The sequence below is a fragment of the Temnothorax americanus genome, unplaced genomic scaffold (assembly GCF_048541705.1).
Source record: "Temnothorax americanus isolate GAGA-0224 unplaced genomic scaffold, ASM4854170v1 Scaffold12, whole genome shotgun sequence".
Classification (NCBI taxonomy): Eukaryota; Metazoa; Arthropoda; class Insecta; order Hymenoptera; family Formicidae; genus Temnothorax; species Temnothorax americanus.
Window position 1 is genome coordinate 2,988,331 of NW_027509253.1, and position 15,988 is coordinate 3,004,318.

At 42.3% G+C, this 15,988-nt stretch overlaps 1 protein-coding gene across 1 annotated transcript; it reads left to right on the forward strand.

The window, feature by feature from the left end:
* The first annotated feature begins 14,670 nt into the window (after positions 1-14,670).
* LOC143893375 (uncharacterized) lies at positions 14,671-15,490 on the forward strand. Its single transcript, XM_077398655.1, has 3 exons — positions 14,671-14,947; positions 15,029-15,187; positions 15,330-15,490. Exons 1-3 carry the CDS (start codon positions 14,881-14,883, stop codon positions 15,389-15,391), a joined length of 288 nt encoding a protein of 95 aa, XP_077254781.1. The 5' UTR covers positions 14,671-14,880; the 3' UTR covers positions 15,392-15,490.
* Positions 15,491-15,988: the final 498 nt, after the last annotated feature.

A 15,988-nucleotide genomic window follows, 5' to 3' on the forward strand; every position in this document is an offset into this window, starting at 1 on the left:
CCGTACACCGAGTATCCTTTTTAACGATTCCATGGGTGTAAAACGCGCGTCTCTCTTAAACGACCGATCCTTACACTTCCTCCTCGCGCGTGCACGACGTGAATGCGAGGCGAAAGCCGAGAACTCGTCGAGCTGCGACGAAATTAATACGTTGCACTCGCGCGTTTCGACAATCGCAATAACGCAGGAGGGACGATTATGTTCTTCGCGATCGTCTTAGACGGCTTATCGACAGCGTCGGAAATTAAGCAATTCTCGGCACCGCGCGACGCCACGCGGTATAACTCACGCGCCCGGAGAAGGCGCGCAGCGCCGTGCCGCGCGCTCGCGGTCGTAAATAATCGCAGCCTCGTAAAGGATAATCACGAATTGCATCATTACAAATGGTCCGAGTCGAGTTGTGCATTACCAGAAGCGGTTTCTACGTCGCAGATACGGTGCCGGATTTAAGAGCTATCGAGTCTCGCGCCGAAGTAGCGGCCTCGCAAATTAATCGCCGCGAAGGCGCTCGGAGGGGTGAGGAGGGAAAAGGGAGAAAAAAAAGAAACGCGAAGAGACGAGACGAAAGGAAACGTGGTATACGGAGGAGGACGACGCGATGCCTGTGGGAGACGAGGATGCGTTTCATTCAGCCGAGAGCGAGAGGAGGGCGAGGAGGGCGAGATGAGGCGGGTGGATGCGTATCGGAGTTATTTTCGGAACGACCCAGATATCGCCGACGTATTTTCTTGGACGACGCTTTAAGCTGTTTCGGGTAATTAGCGAATCGAGTCGTGGCCACGAGTACTCAACGCCTTATTGTCCTCGAGGTGCTGCTCGAGACCTCGTTTGCTTTTGATCTGGTGACCGCAGTGTGGCGTGGCATGGCGTGACGTAATGGTGCAGCAACATCCACTCGCCGTGCACGAATATACGCTCTTTCTCGCACTCCTCTCGACATCATCTACTCGACGTCTCCAGAACATTAACGGGCGCTATATTCGTTATTGTAATATGATGAGGTACGATGACGGGCTCCGTTATCGCGGTACGTGTGAGTGGTAGAGCGATATAAGTGGAATAAGTTCAGTTAAAATAAAATTTCGATATATATCAGTTTTTATATATATAATAGAGAGTTATTGATCAAATTAGAAAATACATAAAATTAAATTTTTGAAACGCGATAATCTGCAAAAAAAATTTGTCTCGTTTTCTGGTTTCGTTCGTTTAATTCTGTAGATATATCGTAACATTTAATCTTCTGTCTTCATAAAATCGTAAAAAGATAGCAAAACTAGTGGCTAAATTGCATATTAGTGTGATAAAGTGCAAGAGCTCAATATTTGACGTGTAACATTGTAAAATTGTCCTTGTCGCTGATAAAAAGATATAAGGCGGTAGACAAAAATATAAGGTATTAATTTATAACGTTGCAAGAACTCTCACGAATATAAAGAAATACGTACGATGAGCGCGAGCGTTCGTTATCCGATTAATTTTTTAACGCGCTTCAGAATGCCGGGGCCTATTTATCGAAAGAAACGAAGCGACGTCGTTCGCGAAGGCAGTGTGGCACTTAAATTCGCGGCAACGGCGATAAATTCGTCGCTTGTAGGCGACAACGTCGGACCGTACGGACGTAGCGACCCAGCTGTTTTTAATATCTTCTTGGGGAATCTAACGCCACTAAGTGCACTGGCTTATGGTATACCGCTACGCAAGTCTACGGGAGTTCGACGAACCCTGAACGGCTGATTTCGTGGAAAAACATTCAGGCGTGCGAAAATCCGTCATTCGACTTTGTTCGATATAAAGAGTTAAACTCTCTTATTTTTACACATTCTCTGCAGAGTCTCACATTAGAGACTAATTAGGATAAAAAATTCTGATACAAAATATCGAAACAATGCTATAAATGTCACAATAATAGTTTCCAAATGATCGAAGTTCTCATACGTATCGATCTATTATACCTGTCATTATTGTTATTAATTTATAAAGATGACGTATATGGCACTGTTCACAGCTTTAAATAAAATTTATTTACCGTCCTACGATTGGTGGGTGGGATCGAAATAGTTAAATAATGAGAAACTCATACATCTCGACCGCGTATACTGATAATTGAAACGAGCAGAATATTCGGCGTATGTTTACATTTAATTTACTTTGTTATTGTATGACGTACAGCGCGCTGTTATCAAGTCGCTTTGTTGTTATCATTCGCGTGGCGAGACTCGGGTCGCGCGGTCGGGTTCTCGAGACACGGTAGCGGCAAGTTCTAAGGAAGAACGTGATCCTTGCCTATGAATGATTACAATCATAAGGCATACGCGAAGAGTGAACTCATATGATTCGTAAGTATATAGAACGCGTACAAACTTAATCAAAGTGGATATGTCGTGCGCGATTTATTTATCTCAACTGAAAGTCGAAGCGATAGAGCATATAATTTAAGTTTTGCTATAATATATGTATGGGTGTTGGTCATTTTCTCAGCAAAATAAAAATTCGAGTTTATTATATCATATATCCCTATTAAAAAATGCAATTGTCTAAAATTTACAAGTACAATACATATTAACTCTATCACAGATAGAGTTTGATAAAAAGTGGTAGTTTATAATAATAAATTTTTATTATTTCGAGGTTAATCAGTTACGTTTGGTTACATTAAAATAATTAATTGTCAGAAAATTATTGAAAATTGAAATAATGCGTGATATTTTTGTGGGGCACTCTGCGTTATCGTGCGCACTCATGTCCGACGTCTTTAGTCTTAATTACGATCATTTGATTCTGGACTCGAGATAACATTGTTTGCGATCCTCGCGTGATACGAATAAAACTCGAAACCGAATTGCCGTACTTAGCGATAAATATGGGGTGTGAATACACGGAGCTTAATCTTTAATTCTATAAAAAATGCTCTGGCCCGAGGCTGCACACGCGAGTGCAGCAAGGTGAATACGAAATTACGTGTACCTGTTTCTGTCTCTCTCTCTCTCTCATCTCTCTCCCCCTTCGTTCTCTGGCATGTCACGATTCGCGTGTGTGAGATTGTGTGGGCGACATGACTCACCGTGGTCAGAAATACCCTCGCCTTTCCGACATTCACAACAAACACGAACGTCATCGGTGTCTCCGCCCCTCGATTTTTCGCGGTTATTACCCGTGTGATGGCGTCGTCGATTTTTGTGACACGTATCGATACGTCGCCGCGCGGTACAACGAATAAACGCGAGAGAGGCTCGTGCGACAGTTTAGCGAAGCAACGATTCGTTCCGACATAATCGTAATTCATAACCAAACGTCAGCTAACTACGTACGACGCTGCCAAAAAATATGATTTTAATATTATTATCTCTATCATCGATATCTTCTAAACGTTTTTATTCTAGTATCTTGGTCTCTAGGATCTTTAAATCGTTATTGAAATATCTCACTCAATATGACGCGATCACATTATCCTGAACGCAAGATCGTTAAACGCCCATGAGCCGCATCATTCAAGGATAATAGCAGCTTATTGCGTTAACAGGAATAAAGCGTAAAATATACGCGCAAGATCACGATAGGATACCACGCGATCGAGCGATCGATATCGAGCGCGCCATTAAATTCGTATTAACACGTCATTATCGCGTAATACCCGTAATTTCTTGCGGCCGCGCCGCATTCTCAACCGCGGTGATTTCGTATTCCGGCTTCATCGAGAGCAGATTATCTCGCCGCCGAGCGAGATAATCCGCGAGAACGCGCGATGAGTCACGATCAAGCGTCAACCCGCGCGACGTCCAATTACTCGCGAGGTCGCGACGCTCAACCCCGGAGTCCCTATAAAGCGACGACATTAATTCGCAAATAACCGGCACCTCATCCGTATCGCGCTCTATTATGCGCGCGTGAACATAAAAGGTGCTAATAGCGATAAAACGGCCACGAAATGCGCACCAATTCGATCATGGACAATGGACGGGGAGTATCCCATTACCGTCATAATCGCGCGGTTACGGTATCATCGAAACGACGACGGCTGAATGAAATATAGCTTATAAAACGAGGATAATCCACGATGAATTGCGGATCAATAGTTTGTTCAATCATTAAGATGTTCTAATGTAAATCAAATCAATATTAATTTAGATAAATGTTCATTTACACATAAGATAAATAATAGAAATATATATATATATATATATATATATATATAATGATATTCGTTCATTAGTTCATAGAAAATTGTTCATGGACAATTAGTAAACGGATATCATTAGTAATGCATAGCCAACGCGTTGTTGATAAAAAAAGTGAATATTTCGAGCAGAAACACCTCGGGTGTATATATTACATAAAAGATTAAACCGTCTTGCGATTTCTTCTTTTGGGAGAGAATTTCGATAGATAAGATTCCGTGAGGAGAGAAACGAATGCAGCAGGGCACGGTTTCGGCTAGCAAGCACGATGTAAAATTAGCCTTTTGTCAATAAGCAACGGTGGAATCTCCCGCATGAACAACGAAGTATCATAGAAGATATGGAGATTACGTAAAAAGTATTTTTACCACTTCTCTCCTCGGTTACGCGTTTCTTTAAACGGCACTGTACACATATCTCATGATCCGAGGGCGACCCCGCGCAACGGCCCCCCTCGCTCTCGGACAATTTGACAATGAATTTGTTTCTTGAAATTACGTCACGCGTTCACGCTGCATGTGGCGTATTATAAAGCGCGCTTTTTATACACTCTTTCACGAGAACGCAGCACCTGCGAGCGCACGGGATTAAATTATTCGTCAAGTGTATTCGCGCTTATTATTATCTGTCGAGAGACGTGACTACGTGACCCCTCCGGTAAACCCGTTTAAAAAAGTTAAATAAAACTTTCGCGAAAGCTTGCATAACGCGCGGGTGTCCTTCCTGTTCCGAGAACGAGGGAGACTCCGTTCCGTATTAATTGCCGCGCGCATTAACGAAATTCGCACGACGTAGCAGGGCCGGCGCCGCGGCGTGGGATAAATAATTACCTCTTAATTAAGGCACTCGGCCCGAACATCTGTTTCTCGGCCATATAATCCGCAATGGGCTCGCGCTCGCGCTTCGTGCACATCGTTTTCTCCGTTCTTTCTTCCCGCGAAAATAAAGTCCTGATTTACGGCGTTGATCTCCCGGTAACGTGGCCGACCATCGCGCGACGAGGACAAATAGCACCCACGGTTATTTCCTTTCGTATTATCGCGTGAATTATATGTGAGGCGTGAAAAGAGACCGCGATCAGTCGCTACCGAGAGTGGGATACCGCAATAATTTTAGTCGCACACTTTGCAAAATTCAGTAGAAAATGCCGAACGCAAAGAAGGTACGCGAAAAAAAGCGAAGTTATATTAAACGATGCGCGCGCGCGCGACGGTTCTCCAATGTCGTATTGAAAATTAGATACCGGCAAATAAATAATATCGGACTATCGGACGTGCGCACGCGAGTATACTCACGCTAAACTGGCTGTGCATCGGGTTGCATTATGCACGTGCGATACCGCGTGGGTGGTAATACGCGACGTTAGAAACGTAAATGCATTAGCATTGGCAATACACATGTACCAATCTTTATGGATGGACAATAAGTGTCTGTGTAATTTTCCGCATTAAAAATACAAGGCAAGTAAAATTTTTACGAGAAAATTGAATAATTCCTGACTATTATAAAATATGTACGATTTAATTGCAGCTATTATCATTTCTGTAACTGAAAGACGATATTGCGTTGAAAGTAATTACCGTAGAAAGAAGAAATCACCGTCAAATTAATTTGCATTATATATCAAAATTTTACTCACTTTCGCAAATTTAAATATCTATGTACGTCAAAAGGATTAAAAATCGTTGATTAATTCACGTTTTAAAAAATATATTATTTTTTATCGAAAATTCCAGTAATTTCATCAATTGTCTTATTCTACGTTAGGCTTTCCTCGCGCATTTAGTCGCAACGTGGCGGCACAGAAATAGTTTCAGGCAAATCTAGAACGGCCTTGACGGATTGACGAAGCAAACCTTGGAAAAAAAAGACAAGATCCTTGAATGTCGCGAGTTCACGAGGCGCACCCTTAATTTTTGCATAAAACAACATATGCACATGCACATATACGCGTGACGCGGTCGTTCCGATGCCAACAGGAATTTACTGCCGGCGATCGTAAAAGCCGAGAAGATGCATTTATACGTGCCGACTTTATATGTTTACGTCTACCAAAAGTTCGGCGAAAAGGGACGTCCTGTCGAACGAGAGAAACGAGACAGAATTATGTATACGGCCGGCGCAAATCTTTCGTCGAAGGCGGTGTGAGAGATTATCGATAATCGGCGTAAGTATACGAACGCGGATTTCGGAATAAATGGTTGTCAATCGCATTTATCGCATTATTTAGTTGCAAAAGTTATAGGAGAAAAAAATGGTTGAAAAATCTATTAACATTAAAATGATCCAAGCGGTTGTATAAATGTACGTGTTAATCAATCAAGAGGCGCTTTCGTGAATCTTCATTTAATATTATCAAAAGCGAATAGCTCCTTTTTTTATCGCTTGACAATCAAATTTTATTTTTTTCACCGGTAAAATGGGAGGACTGTTTTTTTAAATAATTGTCTTCAGTCGAGTGTGAAACGATTAGAAACCCCTCTTGCATTCTTGACCTAGTCGTTAATTCTCCGACGTCTTTGCGTCGACAGCCTGACGGTCGAAATGATGTATCTCTCTTTCTTCATCGTGGTCATTCAAAATAAGGCTTGGTCTTATTTTAAAATTTCACGGGGTTAGGCCCCGTGGCCAAAAACAAGCGCGGAAAGCTCGCGTGAACTTTGCAACGACCTATTTATTAATTTCAAAACGCTTCCCGACCGCTCGCGCGAACGAGCGTGTTACGTAACGCATTTGCTGCGTATACGCGTTCGAAAGTTTTAACGACGGGATAAATATCGACGAGCGAAATTGCCTCACGCTGATAATTATATGAGACAACTTCCATTTCGCCTCTCCCGCGTTCTCGTCCGTGACCGAGGTAGCAGGCACTAAATTGAAACGCCCGATGCCATCGGCTCACGGGACAAACGACGCGTGGCGGCGCCGCGTCATGTATAATCAGATTAGTTTAGGATTATAAATAATGTAATTGGTTTGCCTCCTGGCGCACAAAGAAGAGGGAAAGAGGAGAAAAAAGGATTGACGAGACGCGGACACAATTTTTTTTTACTAGCCGCTTCGAGCGGGTATCTCTGGTGGATTAACTTTATACATGGGATTATATACCGAGTGTTCCAAATCCGGCGGATGTCTTCTGTCAACCGCGAATGTCAGACGACGAACAACAAATTAATTTGTAAAGCATGTCCGACGGCTCCGCGATACTTTATATTTGCCGTCCGTTGCCGTCTTACATTGATGCCCGGTAAAATAATTTTGCATGAACAGCGTATACAAATCAACAGCTGGCCGTCTTCGGAAACTGGTAATTTCCACCTGCCAAATTAATTCATACGCATACAGAGTCTAAATCGCATAAGCTCAGTCGCTCGGAAACTAATAATCCGGGTTAGCAGTTGACGAAGTCGGACAGGTGCGCGGATTCTCTAATATAGGTCTGAGCAACGACTCGCGACTCTAATTTTCAGGATTGCGATGTCGCGCCATGCCGTGAGATACCCTAACCGAAACATCTTTATCGTAAGATTCATGTAGCCCGCACGCAATAATTCAGTTGGCCCAAAAATGCTCCATAAACAGACACGTGCGCGATGTAATAAATAAGTAACGAGAGAATTTCTTGCACCTTGGCACCAAGCTGCAATGTTTAACTACTACATGCATTAATAGCAAGGTTGTGCGCCAACGCATGTCGGAAAAATTATTCATTACCAGAAGATCAATCTGACTAAAATAGTCCACAAATATTTAGATATAATGGCGCTTTAAGAAACAACGAGAAAAAGATGTAAATAAAAATATTTTCAGAAATTATCTTATTCGTATGAACGAATTTAACTGGAGGATACATTAGTTACTTTCTTTGGAGTTCTTTAAAGGCATCTCCCCTTTAGAGGGATTCAGAAACAAATATTCTATTCTACATATCTCAGCTTTAATCAGTCCGTTAATTGGAACAGCATTCACTAGGCGGAAACTTGCAGCTCGATTTATGGCCGAATTTAGAAGGAACGCCGTGACTTTGGTCTCGCGCGGAATCTGGCAAATCGTCCTTCATGAGGCTGACTCCTATGTATCTCTCCGCGTCTTCTGGTCACAATGGTTCGCGTGTCTCTTTTAATGATTCGAGACATTAGACAGCGGAAGACAGGTGTGATCGATATCCCAGAACACGAGTCTCTAATTAGAAGCGACGTTAACCCGAAAATACAGGCCCGCCACACCGATGACTAAGCCCGATAAAAGTTCGTAGTTCGCTCCTCAAGGTAATTGTGATTTATCGACGTGTATCTCGCATTTTACGCTCTCGCGGTCGGCGAAATTAATAACAACCTGAATTACGTTGAATTAAGGCCTCCAGACGGATCCATTGTCGCGTTCGCCGCATTACCGCACGAGCGTTGACAAACGAGAAGAAAAAGCGTGGGGGGGGGGGGGAAGAGAGATAAAACGGAGAGGGCCAATTTGAAAATAATTTAATACGCATTTTACCGGTGGACCCCGGGCACGCATACACCTCGCGGGGTCAACAACGCCTGACCTTTCACCAGGGAGATTTGTGGCAGTCTCGTTTCTCAAGAGAACGACCGAGAACGGTGAAACGGAAAAGTGAGAAGAGGCGAAGAAGATTCGTTCTCAACGACGCCCACAACAATTTACTCTACGACGATAAATGGCAGTCGATCGTTGCGCCTATATGTATTCAAAGTTATTTCACGTACTATTAAACGCGACTCGCCGAGCCAGTGTCTTTTGGAGGTACAAAGTTAAATTATATACCGAGCTATTTTGAGATATTTGAATCAAATTGTATTGTATTCTTCGCATTACGAATGCGTTATGAATTATGTTGTTATCTATCTTGACGAAATAATCAAGATATAGAGAGAAAGCGAAAACGTTTTCCAGCTAATTTGTTAAAAAGTAAAAAATAAAGTCACAAATATTATATTTTACGACACTGTTTGTCGTAGAAAGCAAATGCGAATGTTCATTCAATTAAAAAACAAATATTTTTCTCCTTTGCAAAATGAATATTATATAGAAAAGTAATCTTTTTAACTACTTTTTTTATGATTACATCAAGTTTATATCAAGTTTTTGACATTGGTGGCGCCAGATTGCGGCGACAAAGTTCGCGTCCCAAATCAATATATATACAGAACTACAACAACAATGTGAAGTTATAGTTTCCGGCGAATTTGCAGTTTGTTAAAACCGAGGAAGACCGCGTACACATGTTATCGGGAGAACAGAGCAAGCGCAAAGGCCCTCACCTGCGTCAAGTTTATTCAATCTGGCAGAGTGGCGAGAATCTGGCACGGATTATGCCGGGGTGCATTATTACGCGAGATACATGCACACACACGAGTACAACCGTAGGCGCACCGGCGCACCGCTGAGTATTACTGTCGTTTTGGCAGCGCGTGTGATTTCCGTGATTTACCGCAGTGGACGCTTTAAAGGCACCCGCGATTCAGTAAACTCTCATGGAGAGAGTTCGCGCGTGAAACACATCGACGAACAGGATAACAATCAGATTAATTTATACGCAGAAATTTCGAAGAAAACTATAAAAGAGAATTGTTCGGTCCACGATTTCTCCATTTCGTAAACGTATCACCAAGATTAGCGATCTTTACGTATATCATTTTGAACATTAAAAACGTGAAAATGAATGAAAAATACATAAGGCAAGCTTTGGCATTTTAGATTTATGTGTTCTAAACTTTCCATTTCAACAACCGCGGTCGCTTTCAATTGTTCTACGTGATTTATTGAGTAATAATAAAGTATTGGCATATTTTATAACTTATTTCACATTAAAATAATTTTAATACTGAAGAGCCATTTATGTGAAGTTAGAAGGATCATTTCCGCGCATCTCGTCGTAATTGTCTTGCTCCTAATGTCGCGAGTTAAGCTCGCTAAGCCGGAGAGTGTATAGTCGGTTGTACACCGAGGGCAAAAAGCGAGCATCGCGAAAGCGTCGACAAGACGTTTGGATAAAGATTCTGTGTCCGTGATGCAGATCTAACTCAAATGTTCCACAAAGCGCGTCCACTCCCGACACCTCGTTGCTGTCGTTCTAGCGACAAATTTCTCGACATCGTTCCACTGCAATGTCGGCTGACGCTTTGTCGGCTGTCCCCGAGTCATTGCGTAACAGACAACGAATAAATAATCGGCCGTGCCGTTTGTGCCAAGGAACGGGGAGAGCGCGACAAATCGTCGCGCTTCCTAAGCCGTTGTTACTGCAGCGCGATTTAGGCACAAGGGAAAAGCGTTCTAGCGTAAGTGAAGTGCAGCACGACGGACAGGTGTTAGCCTCTCTCGTCGACGCCTAATAGATGCGCCAATAGTTACACGCGTCTATTCGACGCATCCGAGTGATCTATCCACGTCTTAAATTAACGCCAGCAAGATACAATAAGATCTTGCGTGTTATACGTTCGGTGGCGCGTTTTCAGCAAGACAATAAATAACTTCTGTAAAGAAGTGCAGAAGTCGAAGTTCGCATTTTCGATTTTTCAAGAATATAGAAGGAGAAATATAGAAGCAAAAATTACTTGCTATAATATAAGGGATATATAACAACTTCTTTCTTTTCTTAATAGTTTGTGATAATCGCGCGCGCGCGTTTCATTAAGATTCGATCTTTTTCGTGGAAATCGATTTCTGAAGTTAAGTACTTCCGACAGCAGTGATGAGACTAATCGAGGGATCATATCGTAAATCTTATCGCTCACGGTAAGGCGTTCGCAGGTGTAAACGCGTCCGCGTGTAGGCAGATTCATGAATAAATCAGTTCGACTAGGTGCGATGTATCAAATATGTAGACGTACATATCTATTCACGGATCTCACGTACGAGTACATTAACAGAAATCTTCGCTGACACAAGTTCGTCAGTAGTATTTCCTATAACAAAATAAAAACTGCAAACACGCGAGAATACAAGATGTCCGTACTCATATAAAAAATTGTAAAGAGTCGCAAACTATTCGTCCGATATCCTCTTAAAAAAATATTAAAAAATAAATTTGTAAAATAATTTTCTTGGTGGCATTTAAAAAAAAAAACTTTCTTCGATGGCCGCATACCTGCACCTCTTGCATTAATATTGGAAACTAAAAAGCATTCGCACGCCAAGCACGAAGACTAAATCTAAGCGCCGCGAGAGATACATTTTGCGCGTCTTTCCGTTTACTTGGAACCACGTGTGTGGTCTCAATGGAGCACGTGTCGGCCGCGACGCGAGCGGAACTTTTTCTCGCGCGCGGAGACGTGCTATGCGCTTTTCGGCACAAAATCCCGGAATTCCTGATCCGCAGGTTCCGACAGGCCAAGAGGTTTCCCCTCGGGACCGGCGGAATTTATGCGGCGAGCACAAGAAGCGCTCAAGATCATCGCTTAGCAAAACCTAGTTTTCGCATCATCAATTTCTGTTCTTCCTTTTTCGTTCGTTGAATATTTTCGGCAACGTTGCGAAGTAGAATATGACACACGCGATATAATAATATATAATAATATTACTACGACTTTTTCTGTTTTGCAATAAGCTCCAGAGATTGATCACAAAAATAATTGAATGTTAATAAAACGCGCGATACTACAAGCTAGGAAAGAGAGGAAATACTGTTCGTGTTATTGCAAGTAATTTTGGATCTACTTTTCTTTTACATTTTAGGAAGTTGGAAATGCGAGCTATAACTTCTGATGTACTTCTCATACGGAGTATCCTATATAGTGAGATATCTTTCATCTGTAAGACTGTATATGTAAGACGTATTGCTTTTGCGCACGAAAGGACGCTATATTCTTTAATACAGACAACTGTAATTACGTGGCCGAATTAACATATATTCTTAAGTTATTCATCGTGATAAAGTACTACAAGCCAGAACATTATTTTTAATCCACGAACTTTATGTAAAGACAATAGCGTGATGGCATAAATATCAATTTTCTGGCACATATACCGTGATACAGAAATATCGCGCTTGTAATTCTGTACGTGTGACATTTTCAGCATCGAAAGATATTTCGGAATAAATGCCCGCAACTGACAATCTCCCAACGACAGTCGCAAAATTTACGCGTCTTCGTACGTGGATGTTTCAAAATGGATTCTTTGCCCAAGGCTGATTCGGTTTAAATAAATTTATTTCCTCCACGTCAATAAAACAATATATAACAAATAAAACGGAAAATCTTAAAAGGGGATGACAAAACGCCAAATTCAGCTAAAATTGATTCAATTAATCGATATGTTAAAAAAAATTACATAAAATTATGAAATGTATAAAATATATTACGTAAAAGATAAGTTATATAAAAATACATACCAAAATCAAAATTGTGATATTGCACTTTACTCGATGAATATTTTATGCGTAGTCATTTATCGATAGTTTTAAAACTTCTAAAAAATATCGCGATTATGATAACATAACAAGGTAGGATTTGCACAATGTTAAACTCTCGTGATATAATCAAGAGTATCACCCAGTCATAAATAACTCGCTGCAGTCTTTATCGCAAATGCCATTAACATTAAGATAACGATCGCGTGCAGCCGATACAGCACTATCACGGGAATCATTAAATTGCAACACGATTACGAGATAAGCCGTGTTTTTCAAACTCGCCGACGTAATCTGGCGATTGTTACGCAGTTCATATCGTTCGCAATTAGCGTGCATCGCGCGTGGGCAGGACGGACGCAATAGAGAAATAAAAAGAGATAGAGAAAGAGAGAGAGAAATATATATATATAATATATACGTAAACAAAAACGTGGGGCAGCCTCCAGCTGAGATGCAGTTTTACGCCCATCGGTTTTCCTCGTAGCGACATCGCGCGGCACGATGCCAACTCACTAGAATGCACATTCCAACCGACGATCTCTCGCTCCGACAATGCGAAGAGGCCGAAATCAGGAGGATGCGGTTATGAACACGTCGGAACGAAGCTCTCTCTCTTTCTCCTTTATCTCGTCGTCAGGTCAATCGGCGCTTTCTCGCGCGTTCTTCTCGCAATCTCGCGAGACGCGACGGGCTCTCCGGACGCGGAAATATTCATGCGATTCGCGTCGTGACATAATTGAACGGCGGTGTTCCGGGTTTCGGTGCCGCGCCACGCCGCTCGAGATCGCTCGCCGATCTCGCGCGCAACCGGCGCGCGGACTGCGCGCGAGGGCGCGGCGACGCCCGGCGCGCGACGATGCCGCGCGTCCTCGCGAATTATGCGGATAGAACTGCGTGGGAAACTGGCCTGAGGCTTCTCGGGCGGCACGGCCGCTCGCGGTGCTCCGTGCTCCGCGGGCCTACCGGCGACCCCGCGACCGTGAAATCGATCGAATTTTGCCACTCACCGATTCATCGAGGTCCGCCAGGCTTTGCCGCGCGTGCAGCGGTCGGATGCGCTCCCCTCGCTCGCCGCGGGACCAGCGAAAACACGGAACGATTCACTTGTCACTAATTAAAGATATCGCGACGGCGGCCATACTGCCGTGCGCGAGGCGCCTCGCTCTCGGCTCGCGCGATGGCGCCACGGCCGCTCGGCCGGTAACGAGCCTCGACGCGAGTGCACGCGACATATATATTTAATAACATTTTCTAACTTTTTTGGAAAAAAGAAATAATTTGATGTAAAGTTTCTCCTGTTTTTTTCTTCTCTACGATTCGAAGAAAGTATGTTTCTCCTAACAGCTAGCTGTTGTGTTGAATAATAAAATGTTTAATATTTCTTTTAAGTATTTTTTTAGTATATAGGTATTCCAATAACTTAAACGTCTTTCAAATAATTGTTCTTAGTTTGAACGAGATAATCGATTGGAAAAAGTCCATTTGTAAAGTATTAAATAAATTATTAAATCATTTATTCTTTTACATACATTGTAGCAGAGGATTATTGCGCTGTTATATCGAAATTCAATTCACACATATATCGTTAAATAAAAAAAAAACTAGCCCCAAAATTGTCAGAAATATAAATCGATCTTCCCAATTTAGATAGTGTTAATAAAAAAAATATTGTTAAAATGAGATTGCGAGCTATTCGAATTATTCGAAAAACAAATCTGACCTAATATCCTGCAGACAAATTCGCACGAGTAAATAACATTTAAACATATAATTTACAATTAAACATCAATCACATGGATATTATTAAGAGTAGAAATCTGTTAGACTTGAAGAATTATCGCCACCGTCTCAAATCTAGTCTTCAATCGCATGTGAACAGTGATTCGCAAAGATGTTAAACATATTTCGCGTAATATATTTGTATAGACAAAGATATAAAATACTCAGGTCACATCTGCGCATTCGAATCATATTCGACAGAAAATCACACGCGGAATTTTTGGGGAATATTCGAACGTATGAAAAAAATAATTTGTAAAAATATTTGCTCGTCGAACGGATAAAGACGTACCTCGACCGTATCGACGACAATCATTATCGTCGTGGACGTGTCGAGTGTCGAGCGTTGTCGCTCGTGGTGCGCAGAGCGGAGGGAACAGCTGATTCGTTTTTCCTAACCTCGATCGCGCTCAGTCAAGACGCTCCGGTCGGACGTTTTCCTCTAGATCGGTGATTCCGCGATTTCCGCGCGTACAACGAGGATCGGCGGCCGCGAATACCGACGTACGCGATTGACTCGTGTCGCACTGGGGCCAGGTTGACTCGGCGACGATGGTGAAAATCAACACGCGATGGAAGACCGCCGAGGATTTCAATATTCTGCGTGGGAGCAGCATTTGTAAGAACCGAAACGCAATCTCCGTCTGGAAACGCTGTAGAAACGATATCGCGTAGATATTCGCACGTCGTTTCATTCCAGGGACGAAGGTCAAATTTTTCTGGCGCAAGGGGTGGATAGAGATCCCGGTGATAATGGCATCCACACCTCTCGTGCTAATAGGGTGCACCGCGACCGCTTTCACGGTATATTATGGCCTGACGCACGATTTAACACCGAAATATTACCAAACGCCGAGAAGTAAGTAATCGAAAGTATTCATTTCTCTCTCGGAGCGCTTGCTCGGCTCTGCGACTGTTACGCAATCGTAAACGTCCGTCGATAAAGCAGAATCGCTGATAGAGCGTCAAATTAATGAATACTAATTGCGCTCGTACCTCAGTTTACAGACCGGACGATCCGCGAGTCCAGAAGATCCGCTATACCTCGGCCTTCGACCTCTAATTTTTATTTAACGTTCAGTAGTACAATATGTGTACACACATTATAATATATCCTTCCATTGTAGACTTATACTTCGAATAAATGTATGAAATATTGTTATCAACGAGTCCCCTTCCCTTCTATGGAACCAACTCCAGTTTCAAACCGATGTAAAATCGCGAATTAAATTTTTATAACGTAAAAGTATATAAAAAACATTTATATAGAATATCCCGAAAAAGTTATAAAATTGTGTGCGTTTTCCGAAATATCCACGGTCGCTTGCGTCATAAACTCACTGGTGGAAATGGAAAAAAGAGCACTTTTTATCCCCACGATACCTGTGCCCTGTGTACTCTTAACGATGTCGTTATCGTTGTACCGTCATTGTGCTGTTTTTTTTAACTATATAATATACCTGCGCAACGAGAGATAACAACGAGAACGATACTGTCGTTAAAGTTAACAGAATAGGGGTACCGATATCGCTGGGTTCGTTCGTATATGGTCAAGCATGATAAAAAGACAAGATCGTATACAACATATGGAAATCTATTGGGGGTGTTACGTTTCAGTAGTGGGTATACCCGCCCTTCGTGGTGTTCTTTTTTCCATTTT